This window comes from Pelmatolapia mariae, linkage group LG14 (assembly GCF_036321145.2).
Source record: "Pelmatolapia mariae isolate MD_Pm_ZW linkage group LG14, Pm_UMD_F_2, whole genome shotgun sequence".
Classification (NCBI taxonomy): Eukaryota; Metazoa; Chordata; class Actinopteri; order Cichliformes; family Cichlidae; genus Pelmatolapia; species Pelmatolapia mariae.
Genome location: NC_086239.1, coordinates 20,782,146 through 20,801,776, shown reverse-complemented (window position 1 = coordinate 20,801,776; position 19,631 = coordinate 20,782,146). Strand labels below are relative to the sequence as shown.

The window sequence follows — 19,631 nt, the reverse complement described above, 5'->3', positions numbered from 1 at the left end:
ACATAATGCACCGACTGGTTACACTGAAGGACAGGAAGACCAGATCAGACTTTGTCAGAAAAAACTCTTTGGACAGATGAAACCGAGATGAACTTGTACCAGCATGATGGGAAGGGAAAAGTATGGAGAAGGAGAGAACGAGCTTGTGATCTGAAGCATACCACATCATCTGTCAAACATGATGGAAGCAATTTTACGGCACGGGCATGTATGGCTGCCAGTGGAAATAAGTCACTAGTGTTTACTGATGATGTCACCGCTGGAAGAAGCAGCAGAATAAATTGTGAAGTGTGCAGGAATATACTTCCTGCTCAGATTCAGTCAAATGCTGCAAAAATATTAGGACAGAATCTCACAAGGCACATGCATAAAGACCCAAAGCATACTGAAAAAGCCACTCAAGGCAAAAAAATTGAATATTCTTCAATGAACAAGTCAGTCACCTGATCTAAACCCCACAGAGCATGCTGTTATGTTGTTAAATCCAAAACTGAATGTAGGACGACACCAAAAAAGCAGCAACTGAATGTAGCTGGCAGAGCTCCTCAAGGGAAAAAAAAATACAGCATTTGGAGACGTTCATGGGTTCTAGACTTCAGCTAGTCATTGCAAAGGATTTTCATCCAATTATTAAAAATAATCCTTATGTTTAAAGTGATTAGTTTGTCTAATTACTTTTGAGCCTGGGGCACTGTGCCTGAAAATGTCTGTAATTCCTAAACAGTTAATACAAAATCTTTCTAAAACCCCTTGAATTAAAGCTGAAAGTGAAACAAAAAAGAGTCAGTGTCCAAAACCGTATGGCCCTAACTGCAATTTTAATAAATCAAGTAAATCCCAGGTAATCTTGATTGCTCTATTAAAAAGCTACTGATGTGGAGTGGCTGTATTTACATTGTTTAAGTTGCCTAGAAAGAAAGGAGCAACAGCAGAAAACCTAGTAAACAGTTTCTTCATTATCAGCAATCTCCATGACTTTATAAACCAAAAGTGCCCAGTCTGGGAAATCATAGGCTCACAGCCATTATACACATTTCACATGTCAGCTGCAGACAGCAAGATACTTTAATAAATGTGCACCCTTTCCTCTTGTGGTTTTGATTTAGATGATATTTTATTAAGACCGCCATCCATACCCTGAGTGGCTGGTCTCGTTCATTCTGTGCAGTCTCTCAGCACCATTAGCTATCCAATAATGTCATTAATAAGGGAGTCAAAAGGCTCGACCATTCTGTGCTTTGAATTTTAGAGACGAAAATGTATTGTGGGTGAGAAGTGTAACAATGGAGCCAGCTCAATAAAACGAGATTTAAATGCATTTTATTGTTTAAAAAAGGGAGAACAATACTCATGTAATTTCCTTGAAGTCATCATCCGCTGTTGAAGTAATAATATCAACCTGCATCAGGGCCCAGGGAACCTTACTATGCATTCATCTTATATTGCAGTTTTTTTTATCCAGTTTTAGGAGTTGCAGGCAATCTTCTGTTTCATTAAACAGCATTTTTTTCCATTTTTTACGTGAAAACAAACACAAAAAACAGGAAATTTTGATGGGTTGATTTTTGCAGACCTCTCTGACATGGCGACTGAGTAAATTGCCTCATTCGCACTTGCAATCAGTTCATTAAACACTATATCTGATTGCACAGACGATTAATAATCTGGGTCTCATTCATGTCTTAATCATTTATTTATTGCCAGAGAAGACAATCGACTTTATTAAAATATCATCTTTCGCAAGTTCCATTTAACTGTGGCAAATAAGCAATTGGAAAACGCCTATAAGGGTTTACAGTTATGATGCATTATTGCTGGCTTTGTAGGGTGTGATGGAACCAGGAGAACAGACATCTACTGTGCCAAAGACACCTTTTATATGAATTACTGTGCTACAAAAATAAAGTAAAATCAAGTCTGTTTGATTCCACTTAGATTAGCATACCATTGGGTAGCTATTTTAAGTCTAAAATATGGCCTTTGGAGGACAAATCAGATACCTAGTTAGTCAGCCCTTCGCTAATCACCTCTTCACAGAGGGGGAATGATCTCTTTTAAGTCTTGTGCTCTGACTTTTCCATTGTCTCACATAAAGCGAGGGGAATGACAAATGCATTCACATGCATATCAGCATTCGTGAATGGCATTCATTAATCATTTATGTCTAATTTTAAGGATTAACAGGTCGGGGCGTGAGGTCTGTTCATATTCAAGTCATTATAATTTTATTGAGACTCACAGGAGAACTGATTGAAAACATTTAAACGTTTAGAAAGCTTCACATTAATGGAAAAAAAATGGAGTTGGTTGAAAAGTGTTCGACTGCAGAGATTGGGAAGCGTCTATGCGAGAGACTACCGGCAACCTGGAGTGTTTAATATGTAAGTCAGACCTCTAAGCCTTATCACTCTAAACATAACTTTTTAACAGTATTAAAACACACACCCTGAGAAGGCTTGCTTACCATAAAATTATTAGACTTGAAGTGCCCCAGTATCCTTTTATCTTTAGAGATTAGCCAGACGGTAGCGGCGTGTTTGTTAAATGAAAGTAAACAATTTAGTGTAGTGTTCCACTTTCCAAACTCGGGCCTTGGTATGTGTAGGGAGTTATGGTGTATTGATTACTCTGCGTCTGCCCTATTACCGCCAACTCTCCCTGTGAGCCCCATGTCTGGATGACTCAGTGTTGACAATTGTATTACAGCCTATTATCTTTCAAATCCCAGCGCTTGAATTACAGCCTACCAAGGGGTCTGATTTGGAAAGTTGAAATTGCTTGCTGACTTCATACCTGACTTCCTCTCTGTGCTCCATAACTTTCTTTTTTTTTGCTGTCCTCCATCACGCCCATAATCCCTCCCTTTACCTTTCATAACATTTTATGTGAAATTTATCAAAGATCTTACGTGTCCACTTAGTTAGGAGCTCCTCTCTACTCCTAAATTATCACCATCTATGTGTTCTCCCAAGACTTTTGTGCACTTTTGTCTCAGGACGTGCACTGTTTAACATAAAAAGGTCTTGCCAGTTAAAAGTTAAAGGAACTAGTCTTTATTTTTATCATTATTTTTAACTTTTTTTTGTTAATTGTTTTTTTCTTTTTAGCTGTAAATCAACAGCAGACAGGCCAATGTGTTATTGGACAGTCGCTTACACATACTATTTTTTACTTATACTCATATGATTGTTTTTAATTAAAACCTAATAAGTGTGCATTTGCTTGTGTTTCTCAACCCATGCGTCTTTCTGCATTTCTGCAAGTTCTGCCAATGATTTTTGCTTTGTACCCCATTTAGCACCTGCCAGAAAGTCATTAGTGATGTGCTTAGCAAACATGTCCAGCTCTTTGCTGTTTTAATAAGTCTGATGGAGCTTTTATTTTGATGAAACACATAGCTGTTATTGTGACAAAGACACTAAATGCTGTCGAGCTTAACTGATCTTTGAGCTGATCACATCCAGTTGTTTATCTGCCTACAATGCTGTCTTAAAGGCAGGTATTTTTTTTATTAGTTTGTTTTTCTGTAAAATTATAAAAGTATAAACCTCTTATAGAGTGCCACTGTGGTGTGGTGGTCAGCACAAAAGGAGCTCTCTGTGGAGTTTGAATATGTGGGTCATCTCCAGGTGCTCTTGCTTCCTTCCACATTAGATTCATTGATGTTTCTGCTGATTAAATGTGAACCTGAATGGCTGTCTGTCACTCTGTGCTAGCTCTGAGATGTCCAGGGTCTACCCCACCTTTTCCCGTAAAGCTGTTGGGGTAGGCTCCAGCTCCCACCCCCAGAACCTTGAATAAGATAAGCAGTTAAAATTGCCTGGATGGATGCGAACACTTATACGTTATTAATCTTAGCATTATGTGCTTTAGAAGATGCACCTAAAAGTGACTCTTCTAAGGAGATGGTAATCTTAAGATCCTGTGCTGGAGATGATTTGGGAATTTAACTCATTTTATCTGTATTGCTATCGCAGTATGAATATGACTTCCTAAACCAGATGGCTTTCATTTCAGTTTGAGCTGTTTGTAATGCCTGTGTATACTGTATGCTTAACAGCTTAACAGCGTTCCCATCAGCCTGCTGATCCAATTAAATTGGTTGCAGATTTGGCAGCGTGGTTTTTTTTGTTGGTTTTTTTTGACTGAGCCGAGAGTAGCGCAAAGAATTTATAGGAAGATGCTCACTCTCTAAATTACAATGAGAAAGCTGAAGAAAAGCTCCCCAAACACAGTAAACCAAGGAAATAAAAGCAGTTTCACACAGAATCTGCACTGATGGCCACTGAGGACAGAAAGCAGCTACAGGGGATTACTAAGATTTCTTGCATTTAAGCCAGAGAGCGCCATGCAATATAATGAAGCAGAAAATTAGATATAAAACAGAAACAGAATGCTTATGCAAAAGCAAATGTGAACTTGGCAGAAAAATCTCCCGCTTTATGGCACAAAAGATCACAGGGAGCCCCCGTCACCATCAATTCAGCCACTATAGCGCTGAGCTATAGCAGATTAAATATGGTTAAATATCGTTTTGACTAGAGAGCAGTAAATTCTGTGTGTTGGTTACAGTGAGCTAAAACAAATCTCAACATAAAGTGTCAGACGTCATTCGTAACCATTTAGCCATACCAGCATTTTTTAAAAGTGTGCTCCTCTCCTGCCGTGAATCTTCTAACACATAGTGGGACGTCTGGTCCCAAAGCTGAGGGTTGCTTGGGCTTGATGACAAACACTCAGGTGATCGATGTGAAACACTCCAGGCCTCGCTGATATGAGCAGAGCTTAGATGGAGTCTCATCTCCATTATCTGCTGCTCTCCTCCTGTTTTTCCCCCCTTTCCTGTGCCAGTAATTCAGCCACTCACTGCCGAGTCTCCAGCACTTTGGAGGCGAAACTCTGCAATTAAAAGAAACGTTCAGAAGTAATTTGAAGGGATTATTTTTAAAACTTTATAGGGTTTGTTTTGTTTCATTTTATGTGCTTTTTTGTTCCTTTAGAAATTCTGCTGGGGTTCAAATGACTTCGATTACCGAGAAGAGATAGACTGTTTCACATTCTAAACATATGCTGGTGCCTGCAATATTCATGGTGTTTTTGGCCTCCGCCAGTCCAAGAATTATTCAGGGCATAAGGTCTCTGGCTCACAAATAAGCTGTTACTGTTGCAGGTCAGACATAATTCTATGAATAATGGAATAAAATTGCCCATTTGTTTTCAGCACTCTGCAGGAATGCTGCCAGATTGTTTTGATGTATGCAGCTATTAAATGCTTTGAAACAAAGCTCATGTATCAACCCCAGCTTTCTACACCAAGATATATGGTATGTTAATTTCATGGTCATCTCACAGTGAATTAAACTAGGTGGCTGCTAGAAATGATGTAAGTGACATGTTAGCGCCCCGTGCAAGAGAAATGACTTGGATCCAGTCCAACCGCATTCAGTGAGCAACGTTGTCACTGCAACTGGAAAGTAATTGGAAGAGCTACAATTACAGTTTTCATGTCCACCCCTGAAGCAGCAGCAGTATTTCGTGAACAAATAATTCAGTAAATCAATTATCCAATTTTGCTATTACATTTCAGGTGCATAACGAGTCCGTATTCATGACATGCATCATTCGATCATGCCGCCTCTCGCCTCCTCCTCTCCGCCTATCCCGCTCTCACTGAGAACACCGTAATTAAGCAGGAGGCTTTAGAGCTCAGCCTAAATTTACATGGTAACTGATACGAGCGTGAAATGACTTATTGCCAAAAACACCACATGAAGATTCCAGCTTTTAGAGAATAATCAGTACGCCACTAGAAATGGATTTCATCACAGAGCGACGGCCAGACTCAGGCCTAAAGGTTTGAGCATGTTGTAGCCTTTCCCCAGAGTGACAGGAGGGAAGTCATTAATTAGCACTTTATCATTAGGAAAATCAATATGCAATTTGCAGAAATGTTACTCAGTCATAGCCTACTGGAGTCTGTTTTCTCTTTCACAGTGATACCACGCTGGATAAGGGGTGGAGAGAACTTGTCTTTCTTTTTTTAAAAATTGTCAGAGATGATTATCACTGCTGACAGCTCTGACTTCATCTGCGTTTTGCAGAGCAGAAAAAATGAAGCCTTTAGCATCGGAGAAACTTTGGTAAATGCCACGTGCCTACTTGAAACTGCACTGATCAACATTTTTAACCAACAGTGTATAAAAAAGAGGTCTTTATAAAAGACCCAGAGAGATATATGACACTGCTCCACAGCTGCCCTCAGACCTCAACTCTTAGCCTGAACTTTTTGGGTCTGTTAAATCATCGGATCAATCATATTTTTTTTCCTTAAACTGGCTTCCTCACCACAAAGCAGAGCAGTCACACTGGAAGCTAGCTTTTGAGCTAGCCAAAAGGCTAAACATACACTCTACTGATCTGGACGGTGTTGCCATAAAGCTGCCTGCTTAGCTTATGAGATCAGATCAAGCCTGTTAATGCTTGTGGTGCTGTTTTAAGTTGATGACCTGTCCAGGATGTTTTGATAGAAACGGATCAAAAATGTTGTGAAATACAGTTAATGACTCATCTATTATTAGTCATATGATTTAATGTAAAATGTACTCAGCTTTCACTCCAGTGGCACATTGTGTGACTTAGTGCAAGTTCATCATGTTAGAAAGTGAAATCATCATTAGAAAAAGTCTTTCCAATTGCTGGTTGAAGAAGCAATACAATTGAGTAGTTTAAAAAAGCGCCCTTCTTCTCAAACTCTCACAGTATTCTTGTTCCAAGGAATGAAAGCCAAAAAATTTGATTTGTTACAACATTGTGTCCTGCTCCCTTCACAGACAACGTAAAACCGCCTCTAACCAGACAGAATGAGAAGTGGAATGTCCCGATGCCCACCTGCGCAAGAGTACAAGCACATCACAGTCTCTGTCCTGAGAAAGAGACACCTCACAGGTCATAAACCAGTGTCTTTATTCAGCTCTACCCACAAAACACTGGTCTCAACAGTAAAGAGTCAACTTAAGAAGCCTAATCGGAGAGTGACTAAGAAGAAAAGATTAAGATGAGTAAATGAATGCAGAAATTAGATAAAGGAATCATGGAAATTAGTATCATGAACAGACAAATATGAATTTGAAGTGTTTTGGTCAAAGAGAGAAACATTTGAGAGACATAAAGATGTGAGAAATGTGGTAGTTGGGAGTATTTTAGTCATTGTATCAGGTAAGAGGCAGACTTGTGTGCAGGCCACAGGGGCCAGCAAGAGGTGTTGCTTGCAGCCAGGTAAGGCAGGTAACTCCTTGGCCTCCAAACCATTGGGGGGCCCTGAAAGTTGACAAACTTCAAACTACAGGAGCGGCAATGTGCAAAGTTTGCATAGTGGTATAGACCTGAGCTCCCTGAGGGAGACCGACCTTATTCCATTAGCACCCATTGCAAATGGTCTGTTTAAACAAAGCTAATGTCAACAAAAAAGCCACTTAATAAAGAGGAGTAGTGAACCTTCTGGGAGCTGAAAAAGAGAGGACAAAAGAGAAGAAGAAAGGGGAAAAATACCCAAGATAGTTTTGAATGGAGAAGAAAATAATGATAAAATATTGTGCTAAATAGCTGGTAAGCGCTAATGGTCTCACCTTAAGTGTCAGGGAGAGACATTCAAACAACATAACTTCCACTAGCGTCACATGATTTCTCTTATTTGCTGTGACAGGCAACTTTAATTACCTAGTGCATCCAGCTTTGTTGACCTGATGTGACCGAGTCAAGTAGACACAGCTAGGAGTCAGAATCAGGGGACTAGCAGTTAGCATAGCTAGCATAGTGGAAGAAAGTAGAAGCTGGTAGTTTGAATATTACTACTTGAAAACCAGGTCACTCCATGTTTGGTGTTATTGGCAAAGTAAACATAGTCTCTGCCATTTCAAGAATAATGTTACCTGTTGCTGTGAGATAATTTATAGCATAATGGTGATGAACACAATAGCATAAGCATGACTGAGCAGGAGGAGGACCCTGATTTTGTTTGGGCCTAAGCAAGTCAGAAGTAACAAAGTCATTCTTCAGGTTGTGCAGCTAGTTTTAAAAGATGATCTCACTCAAAAACTATAAAAAAAAAACTGGAAATATATCAAGGATAGAGTGTGAGAGCGTGCTATGTGTGTATGGTTGTAATTCATTACCAGTTCATTGATGTGGTTTAAAGTCGGTTGTCTGTGCTTGAATTTGTTGTTAATGAAATAGCAAAGTGAGCTGAGCCAAATGCCCCCTTGTCAAGGTTGGTTGCCCCTCCAGTCCATATGCTCTGGCACAGTCTCTGATAAGTGGGATCAAAAACAAGAAAGGCTATCAGTCTGCTTTCCAGTGCAGTGCCATACCCTGTGCATGCTGCTTGACTGGAGCAATTTTCCCTCTGCAAAAAAAAGTAAACATTTTCAGATTACTGCAACAAAATGACAGCTAGTGAGACAAAGGCATGCAAAGCTAAAATTGCTGCAAATGAATGATTCTTGGATGAAATAAAATTTTGAGAAACAAACAAAAAGAAAGAAAAAACACACAAATGAATTGTTTCTGAACTTACCAATTTTTTCTGAATACCATACCAAGTCATTTGACACATAAAATTTTGAGTTTTCGTTAACTTTTCTGGTCGACCATGAAGTTTTGAGGTAATATTTCAGGACAGAAAAACTGTCTCCATTCATAAAGGTGACAAATCCTAATTTTATCCTTCTACAGGATGTGAAGATAGTTTTCTGTTTGATAGCAGATTTGAAACATCAGCTTTACTGGTTGCCAGTGTGATGTTGTGTTGCTCTCAAACAGCCAAAAATTATTTATTCAGACTGTATTTCTGCTTATTAAGAGTCGAAACATTTAATCTACTTGTGCGACAGTCCTTAAAACTCATTTAATTTATGTAGAAGCCGGTGAGTCAGTGAACGTGTGACTGCGATTCATTGTTCTGACTCATTTGGCATTATTGCTGCATTCCTGTCTGCCGCCAGTGACCGGTAGTTCTCAACTTCAGCAAACTCCATTAATTTTAATGCCACTTTTAACTTTTAACTTCTTTTAAGAAGTTTTTCAAACAGACAAAATGTTCAGATGACTCCAGCTCATTGAAATGCTGAGACCTTTCATATTCAGCATATGAAAAAAAAAGTGACAATATTGAAGCAGCACTCATTCCTTAACATTCCCTGCACAGCATGCATACAAAAGTCTCTATACAGCCAAACTTGCATTTGAAAGGCTTATCTAACAACTTCACATTTCTGGTAGAGATATCGGCGTTTCAGTAACACAGTGTTGTACCATGTGTAGCAGAGATGCATCCCAAATTAGCGGAGATCCCTGGTGCCTAAAGAATCGATATAATCTCAGCGTTTCTGTTCCGTTTAGGGAGATGTGATCAATGAGAGAGGACCTGAAGGATGCTCACTGACTTAAAGAAGTTTTTGATTCAATTCCGTATTCACTTATCGGTTTCATACAAGCTTTCATTGCAAAGGAATATGTCTGTGCATGGACGCGGATGGCAGAGAAGGAGGAGTAGGATTCTTGACAGGGTGTCCACCTATAAGCACTATCAACCCTCCTGGGATCTCATTATTCGCTGACTTCATTGTTATGAACACTGAGTGGTCACACATTTGGGTATTTTTGTAGGTGTGTGTGTGCATGTATGAATGGTCCAGTTATGTGAAAAGACCAAAAAAGAAAAGAGAGAGAAATCGTTGAAAGCCAAAGGATATGAAAAACCATCTAAAATGATGAAAGAGAAACTGAGAGAATAAAAAAGGAGTTGCAAATAAAGGGTAGATAAGACAGGGGCGACTAGATTGGGAGGGTTTTCAGAGGGAAAAGGGTGAGAATTGAGGAGGTGAAGCAACAGTTTTTGGTTGGTTGGCTCGGGTCCTGGCTGCTGATTGATCTCCAGGTGACAGCCGGTGTCAGGGGCCCTCGGCCAGGCTGTCATTCCCTTGCACTCTTACACCCTCGCATCCCCCCCTCTCATCCTCGCTCTGTCTCTCTCTCTCTCCCCAGTGCATTTTAAGCTCTCACTTGTGCCAACTAATCTCTCACCTTCTTCCCTCTCCATTGATTCAACCTCTAGCTCTCTCACTCTTTTTCTCTCTCTCTTTGCTCCTCATCATCATTCTGTTTGGCCGGCCTTTTCACCCCCTCGGTGGTGACAGTTGGTTTCTCTACTGCTCTCCTCTACCCTCCAGCTCTGCCTTTTTTGTTCTCCCACTGCTGGGAACCAAATGCTAAGCACTGCCCATTTCACACCAACTATTTGCCATGCAAGATGTGCTTGCGTGCAGGGCTTTAGTCTGTGCTTGTGCGTCCCCGTAACACATATCCACAAACGTGTTATGGGGAGAAGACCCATAATGTAAATCAATAAAGGCTCGGGGTTACGTTAGGCCTTCGCAAATATAAATGCAAGCCTGTGTAATGTCCTCTGAAGTCATGGGATCACAACTCCCCGTGTGTCTGTGTGTTTGAATTTGCATGTGCAAAGTGTCAGCGTCTGTGCCCTGAAAGCCCACAAATGCTGCACACCAGTTTTCTTCAGACACAGCCTCGGGATATTTTTGTGACCTTGGTCTTCAGTGACTACGTGTGTGTTTGCTGCTCAATTATAGGGATTTCATTTTCCTGTGTGTGGGCATGCTCATGCGCTCTCCAGTTTGTTTTTGTGCGTGTGTATGCACATGCATGCAATCAGGAACCCTTGAGGGGCATGTTTAATGATAGGCTCGTTTGCACAGCTCTGACTCTAATGATCTATTAAAGTACACTTAACCAGTAATTATATGGACAGTCCCCAAAGGCTTATGAGGCCCCAAAAGGGCCTGCTGAAGATAGAAGAAAAGCCCGTGTATTTAATGGAATGCATGGGAATCGATAATGCTGCGGCTTTAAACTTTGTTTTAAGTTTCTAAAGATATTAATGAATGAATAAATAAAGAATAGGTTCAAAGGAGACTTTTCTCCTGCCATGATCACATGCAATGTTAAACTTGAGACAGGGATTAAGTATTCCTCAGGCTTTGTGGAGGAACATGTAATCCCTGTCTTAGCTCTCCTCTTCTTCCCCTGGACTTGCAGAACTGTATATTTAGTTCCAGCCTTGCAATTAAATCCACTTTTACTGTATGACCATTTTACATTGTATGTATTCAAAAGTCAAACGCAAACTTATGAGAGCCAAGCTAATAATTTCTCTGAGTTAAATGTTTTGAAATTCAATAGATACTAAAGATCAGGCAGTTTCTTTCCTAACAAGATCATTAGACCATTATTCTACTCATTAACAGGATTGTCTCCTGAAGTTCAAGAGCAGCTAGAAGCCCCTTAAACTTTGGTGCTACATCCTCTAATAAGGCGATTTTAAATGTGTTTCACGCTCTGCAACTTGAAAGTCATACTGGGCCAGGATGAATAACAATCCAGTCAGGGTGGAATTTAGCAAATAAAATGTGCTTGCATAGTGATGGAAATGCAGGACTGTAAACACAAACTGCAGGAGCTGTCTTCAGTTAGTGTGTTAACAAAAGCATTCAACAAACATATAAATCATTACACCTCTTATCAAACACTTCACCGCATACAACAGCCAAACAACGCCCTGCTATCTCCTCTGCTTATGTTATTTCATCGTGTAGTTTTGTAAACAAACATTTGAAAAAGCTGTATTTCTTGAAGGAGAAGTCAAATTGTCTAAATATTTTTAAGTCCATATCCATCCACTCCATCAGGTACACCTTGTTGAACCTACTTTTTCCTCAGAATTGTCTTGATTTTTCATGGTATAGATTCAACAAGGTGCTGAAAACATTCGTCAAAGGTTTTGGTCCATATTGACGTGGCAACATCACACGACTGCTGCACATTTGTCAGCTGCGCATCCATGAATTTCCAGGTTCTGTTCATCCAAAAGGTGCTCTGTTAGATCAGGTGACTGTGGAGGCCGTTTCAGTAAAGTGAGCTTATTTTCATGTTCGAGAAAGCTGTTTGAGATGATCTGAGCTTTTTGACATCATGTTGTTTTGCTGGAAGCAGCCATCAGAAGAGATTGTGGTAGACTGTGATCATAAAGGGACGGACATAGTCAGGAACAATAGTCCTGAAAGCTGTGGTGTTTAAACGACGCTCAGTTGGTACTAAGAGGCCTGAAGTGTGAAATTAAATATATATTTCAAACACTGTTTATATAAGGCAGGATAAATCCATACTATTGTGTTATTTACACCAAATTCTGATTCTTCCATCAGGCCAGGCAACGTTTATCGAAGCTTCTGTTGTCCAGTTTTAGTGAGTCCATGTAAATTGTTGTGGCACCCTATGTGGTCTTCTGCTGCTGTAGCCCATCTGCTGCCACGTTTGATGTGTTGTATGTTCAGAGATGCTCTTCTGCATACTGTGATTCTAAGGAGTCACTATTTTAGTTACCTTCCTATCAGCTGACCTGGAATCAACCACTTTCACCCAGTGAATTGCCACCACAGGATATTTTCTCTTTCTCTGGCCTTACTTTGCAAACCCTAGACATAATTATTTTGGAAAATCCCAGCACTTTCTGAAATACCAGCTTGTCTGGCACCAGCAACATTCAACGTCACTTAAATGACCTATCTTCCCCCATTTTGATCCTTATTTTTAACTTCTGCAGGTCATCCTGACCTGGTCTACATATATGTAAATGCACTGAATTCCTGCCATGTGATTGGTTGATAGCTATTTGTGTTAACGAGCAGCTGATCGGTATATACCTGATAGACCATCTTATCATGTTCCTAACGAGAATGATTCCCTACTACAATTAAACTTCATGGAAGCTGTTGCTCACAGTTATGATTTCTGCTGCCCAAGACTGAACTTTAACATCATCAGTCTGATTTTTTTCCCCAGCTGTAGAAATGAAAAAAATGTCAGATGACATACATTTAATGAGTTTTATTTGTCAGGAGGTAGAAATAAAGATATTTCAAAACATTGTTAATCATGGTTCACACTCTAAAGAGTTAAGCTCTCACTTATCTTATCAGTGTTTATCAGTGTTGCTTGTTTTTATCAGCCGCCTCTTCCGTACACCAGGATAACAAAACATTTGGGATTTCCTGGTACCTGGAAGGTTGGTAATAGGAATAATCAGCCTTCCACTTAAAGGTTAAATATCCATCTTCCTTCCCTGCAGTGTGTCTCTGTCATTGCAGTCAACCACCAGTGTCTTCAGAGTGGAGTGATTCATGCTGGTTCTTCTCTTGGTCTAAGAGCTTTTTTCCACCTACCTTCTTATCAGTTATTTAATTCACTGGCCTATTCACTCTTTTTTTGTCTGAACGTCCATTATCTGATTTTCCTAATCCCCTCTCATCCATTTTCCTCTTACAGATGAAAAGGCAATTTTCCCATTTTTCATTTTGCTGTTGTTCTGCGCTTCAGAATTTGTAAGTTTTGATATCTCCGGGAGCCCATAAAGCTTTTTTTCTATTTATTCGTTTATTTATGCTTGTTTGTTTTTTAAGAAGATTTTTACCCAATCCTGATGCCACACATGAGCTGAGTTACTACATAGCAGGAGGTTGCCTCAAGGGGTGTAGTTAGCAGCTTTTATCATTATTTTAGATTGGCACGTAATTGTTTGCCCACTGCTGTTGCCTTCTTGCATTTACATACATATTTTGCTCTTTTATTTCTATTTACTTGCAGTGTATTTACCATTTCTACAGACACCATATGGCCATTTGTTCCCAGTGTCACATGCTGCCCCACCCACTCACCATCCCCTCAAACTTCTCTTATCTTCACACTCACTTGTCTTGGTGGCAGGCACAGAGGTAGACTGGGCTTGGTCTGGCTGTCATAAGTTAGATGGCACAAAGGGCTGGAAGGTGAAGAGTGCCACCTGAGGCGGGGGACTGGGTTTTGACACCTCTATTAACCTTCAGGAGACGTCCGTCCTCAGTCACGCCCCCACCTCCTCTCTCTCCCCTGTTCTTCCTCAGCTCCGTCTCACCCTGTCCCCTGTCTCCTGTTCCCCAGGCAGCGTGAAAACAACTTGTCCCTGGAGCAAAAGAGCCAAATAACAAACGACTTGTGTTTTCCTCTCCTCCCAACCTGGATGATTTCAATATGTCATGGATTTCTATCTCAATTATTGGTCTCTGTGACCTTTGTTGTTTTCCCCGAGTCTTTCTCTGTCTGTCCGTCTCTCTAATTGTAACCCATTAGCTTTGCAGTCTGGCATTCATACCTGTACATTTTTACAGCCAGTGAGAGAAAAAAATGCATGGGTGTTGTGCAGCGATGCTCGGTAAAATTGTGGCTCTGAACAAATTGCTGCAGCTTTCTCATGTCAATCAACCGGAATAATTGTAGTTAATGAAATGTGAATCGGACAGATTAAATCGGATGTAAAAGTGTTGAGTGAACAGATGCCCTTTTTTACCTTGACAATAATTCAATATATCATTGGTGTAATTTAAACAGATTATGGTAGACTGTAGCAGGGTATGACAGCTCATGCCTAAGCGGAGCCCATAATCTTGTGCCTTACTCTCTTTTCTCCCTATAGGAATTCTCTTTACTCCGACTGGACGACGTGGTGGACCAGCGAGTCAACATAGTTGGGTTTTCCGTCTTCAACAAAACTCATCCCTTCTTCCAGGATTTTGCGCTAAGCCTCAACCGCTCCTGGCAAGAGAACTGTGACCACGCACCCTTCGCCGGCACACCAGTTAGTTCACACAACACAAATACATGACGTTATTTACAGTGAAGACCGGAGTTACAGGAAGAATAATTCAGTCCAAATTAAAAGATAATTAGTTGTTCCAGCATACTTCTCTATCACAAACTTACCAATTAAAACACTGAAGTCACAGAAGCCTCCAAAATACTAGGAAAAATATACAGGGATGGCATTTACTCAGGTAAGTGCTGTAATTTCAGGTGTTGCTGTAGGCCATTGTTGTTTCCCAGACAGCTCATTAGCAGCATTTGGCACCCTCCTTATTACCGTTAGAATGGCATCTTCCTTGTTGAATTTTCTTCAGAGGAAATGCACACAGGAAAAGCTACTTACCTTCACAGCATCCCCCCTTAAATCACCAACTGTTTTCATCTAAATGGTCTCTGTAGCTCAACATTTAAAATAGTGTGCACTACCTGTGTGAATGAGTGACTACAAAAAAAGCCTTGTTGCATATGTGTAAACTGAAGGTGATTGCAGATTTGTTTAAATCTCATGCCGGCTCAGCAGGGGCCACAAAATAGCGAGGCACATGCTTGAACATGTCGTACTATTATTATTACTAGACTCTGACATATTTTATGACATGGCTTATCGAGTTTTCTTTACATCAGACTCACTAAATACAGTGTTGTAAATGCCCTGCACAAACATGAGTGCTATCTGTTTGTGGTTTAGCGTTTCTTTATGAGACTAAAATTTATGACTATTATCTGACTACCCAGTAATCCCTCTTAAGGCTAGACACTCTCCCACATTTGCTCAATAGTGTCTCTCATAAAAAGCAACTTCTCAGAGTAAGTAGTACAAGTGCACCAGCTATTAGACTGAACTTCTGCTCTTGGATAATAGCAAAAAAAAACAACAAAAAAAGCTTATTGCAGAATTTTTTACCGGGAAAAGATGAATATACGTCACATTACACTGTTGATATAACAAATCAAAGTTTTGATTTTCATTATTTATTAGCTTTGAAGTAAACCAAAGAGGTTTCTTCCTGTTCAAGGGGAGTGAATTTCTTCTCACTGTTGCTAAGTGCTTGCTCATACAGGGTTACCTGATTGTTGTTATTTTTGCTTGGTTTAATATTGTAGGGTTTGTAGCCTATAACATAAAGCACCTTGAGGTAACAGTTGTTGTTAATTGGGATTATGTAAATAAAATTTAACTGAATTAAATAATTTCATGTATTTTTACATCTTAAACAAAAAAAACTTAAAGACAATATTAAAAAGTGATGTAATTTATATATTTGAATTCAATATATTCTCAATATTGAGAAAAGCTGTAATGCAGATTTGTTTTGATCCTTGTAAATGTTTTTTTAATAACCCACCTGAGTGCAAAAAGACTGCCACTACTGCAGATTTTTTGTTTGCTCAGGGGTTTCATTAGGAGCCAGATATTCAGTCAAGTCAGATTAATGAACGAATCCCCTTTGTTTGAAGTGAAGAGACATTAAAAAATGAAACAAGCACCCATCACTCCGTTTTTGCTTCACACAAATTGGATGGTGAAATAGGTTAAGAATAGTTTGAACTAGCATTAAAAATGCTTCTGTGTGCAGTGGGTCACTCGGATACTCACTAAGCTTGCAGCAATTAGGACTTGTGGCTAATTAGCTAATAACCAGAGAGACTAAAGGCTGATGGGAGCAAGAACGTGATTAACCCGTTTAAACATGCACATGCGTAATATGCTGTCTTTTTAAACGTTCTCTTATAAACAACAAATGCAGCCGCTGACCTATATGTGTGTTAGATTGCACTGATGCATTTAAAGATAAAGGCACGCACCACATCATCTGAGGAAATGTAGGCAGATAGGTTGAAGGTTTATAAGAGAAGAAGGTTTCATGGGAGACAAATTGTGCTGCATTCAAACATCTTGCAATTGATATTTATAGTCTCACATCAGTATTGATTAAAGTAACTGCACATAGAATTTTTCATTAGAGAGTGCAGCTCATTTATATACAAACAGAGTATAACTAGAAGATGCCTACAGGTCCAAACTGTCAAAACAGCATTCATGAGTTGGACTGTTAGGTACTGAGGTAGACCATAAAACCCCACTTCAATATTTACAGGTTTAGAAATTAAGACCAAGTTTGTTCCTTTAGGTCTGAAGTTATCATTTGTATTGGGAAATTACAAAAAAAAAAGGAAAAAATTCATGAAAGCTGCCTTCAAAGCGTGGAAATAATTCTGTGTGTATTATTGGCTAAGACATTAAAAAAAGCACAGATTTCAGAAGCTGCTGATATGTTCTGTTGTTCAGCTCATGTAATTATAGCCTGCTGATTAAAGTTACTGTTAAAGAATAAAGAGAAAAGAAAGATGTGGTAAGAAAGTGAGAGAAAGAAGAGTGATACATATGGGGCGCCGTTTGTAAAGTGAAACATGCTGAGTTTAACGGCAACATTTTTCCACATTTAGCTCAAAACCTTACAAAAACATGTTTTTTCGAGTCATTTTTTACAACATTTAGTAAAATATTTGTAACTTTTCATATTTAAAACACAATTTTAACTGTTAAATCTAAATGTTAAATTTAAATCTAAATCTAAGTGTTAAATCTAAATGTTAAATGTTAAATCTAAATGTTAAATCTAAATATTATATTTAAATCTAAATGTTAAATTTAAATCTAAATGTTAAATGTTAAATCTAAATGTTAAATCTAAATATTATATTTAAATCTAAATGTTACAGGAAACTAAATATTTAGCTAAAATGTACGGATCAACAGAAATACTAAAATAAAAGCTTTACGAAAACCTCCAGTGCAAAAGTGTGCCGGTAGTGGTCAGATTAAATTTGCATGTTAACTAAATATTTAGTTTCCTGTAACATTTAGATTTAGATTTAAATATAATATTTAGATTTAACATTTAGATTTAAATATAATATTTAGATTTAACATTTAGATTTAGATTTAAATGTAATATTTAGATTTAACATTTAAGATTGTGTTTTAAATATGAAAAGTTACAAATATTTTACTAAATGTTGTAAAAAATGACTCGAAAAAACATGTTTTTGTAAGGTTTTGAGCTAAATGTGGAAAAATGTTGCCGTTAAGTTCAGCATATTTCACTTTACAAACAGCGCCCCATAGATACACATATGGGTGAATGCCAACATATTATTAGCTTTACATCAAATTCACAGTACAATTCCTTGCACAACAATAAAAATGGAGACGCACTGAGGAAACATCAGTATGTGTAGCAACAATATTGTCTTCTGTACACAATTGCAGCACTAAAGTCTCCTCCTGTAAAGTAAAGGCTGACAAAGGATTGATGATATTTATAGATATGAGTGCAATACATTCACATTGTCATGTTGACTTAGCAGCCTGGCCTGAAGCTGCTGAACCACACCATCCAATCATATCACTCTACAGAAGATGGTGGTTGTAACAGCATGACAAGATAATCATTGATACAATAATTACATCCCCATCAGGTGATCTGCAGTGTTAGCTCTTTAGTTTTTTGGAGGGTGGGAGGATAGGTGTAGATAGTAAAAATAATATAATTGTGAAACAACTCACAAAAAAAGGTTTGTGCATTGTTTAATTTTTATTTAATTTTATTTTTTGAAAGATGTAAAATGTAGGAGGAAATCCTGGGGTGAATGGTGCCTTTAATGTGCAATTTGCCAAAAGCATTAGTCAATTTAAGGCTGTGTAATGCATCAGAGTTGTGCTGTTTAATGACTGTTTAGTTCTGTTTGGCCTCCCAGATTTACTACGCAGCACCATCCCCCTCAGCCTTCTATCAGTATCAGTTTAATCTGTAGTTCCATTACACAGATGTACAGCACCGAGGCTTGGGATTTTACCGAGAATCTAATGCAAAGCAGCGTGCATTTTAATAAAACGTACATAGCAGGATGCTGTGGCGGTGACTTCGAGGCTGTTTGTACAGAGGAGATGAGAGGAAAAGCTGCTTCTCCCACTGTTTTTTGGCCCCGGCTGAGAGAGGCAGGCAGTAATTGGAATGGTCAGGGTGTGCCAGCTTCATTGGGGATAAGAGCAGGAAGGACAGAGTCTCTCCGAGAGATGGAGGGAGAGAGAGATGATTTTCAACGCTGTCAGCAGATCAGAGTCTTTCTAATGATCTAATGGAATAATCTTGCTGCCACACGAGGGATGGGTTAACCCCTCGCTAACCACTAACCGCTGATATGTTACGCTTGTAGTTTGTGTGCTTTGGGTTTTTGCAGTTTTGTGTGTGTGTGTGTGTGTGTGTGTGTGTGTGTGTGTGTGTGTGTGTGTGTGTGTGTGTGTGTGTGTGTGTGTGTGTGTGTGTGTGTGTGTGTGTGTGTGTGCATAATACATTCACCTGCCTCCTTCCCTCTGCCTCTGCAGCTCTCGTCAGCTTTGCTCTTTGATGCGGTATACGCTGTGGTGGCGGCGGTCCAGGAGTTGAACCGTAGCCAGAACGTCGGAGCCACTCAGCTCTCCTGCAAGTCCTCCAAGATCTGGGAGCACGGCACCAGCCTCATGAATTACCTGAGGATGGTAAGGCTGCTTCTGCTGGACGTGATTAAGATTACAAGACTGACCAAGCTTAGCTTCAAGGAATGCTTGAAAATTTTGGAAAAATCTGGATTTTTTTCTTTCCTAGAGTTAGGAAAGGGCATTGGTACAGGCATCAGTCAGCTAGGTGGCTCTGTCCAATAATTTAACAAAATTCATGTATCAGCACCTCTAATATTCACTTTTATCTGCTGTCAGTAAACATATGAAAGTTTTGTAATACATTGAGAAGTACTGCCAAAACTCTAATGCTCACAAATTTTGTTTCGTCAACTCTTGACAAGCATCAGAAACTCCTGGAAGTCACTGAGGCTGTCCCCAA

At 39.3% G+C, this 19,631-nt stretch overlaps 1 protein-coding gene across 3 annotated transcripts in view; it reads left to right on the top strand.

Annotated features, from left to right (window-relative positions):
• The window catches only part of grik4 (glutamate receptor, ionotropic, kainate 4), a 342,449-nt gene that overhangs the window by 258,166 nt on the left and 64,652 nt on the right, over window positions 1–19,631 (top strand). For all 3 annotated transcript variants that reach the window (XM_063492892.1, XM_063492889.1, XM_063492891.1), the window contains 2 exons: window positions 14,582–14,743; window positions 19,139–19,291. In XM_063492892.1, coding sequence (XP_063348962.1) covers window positions 14,582–14,743; window positions 19,139–19,291 — 315 coding nt within the window. The remainder of the gene's footprint in view (window positions 1–14,581; window positions 14,744–19,138; window positions 19,292–19,631) is intronic.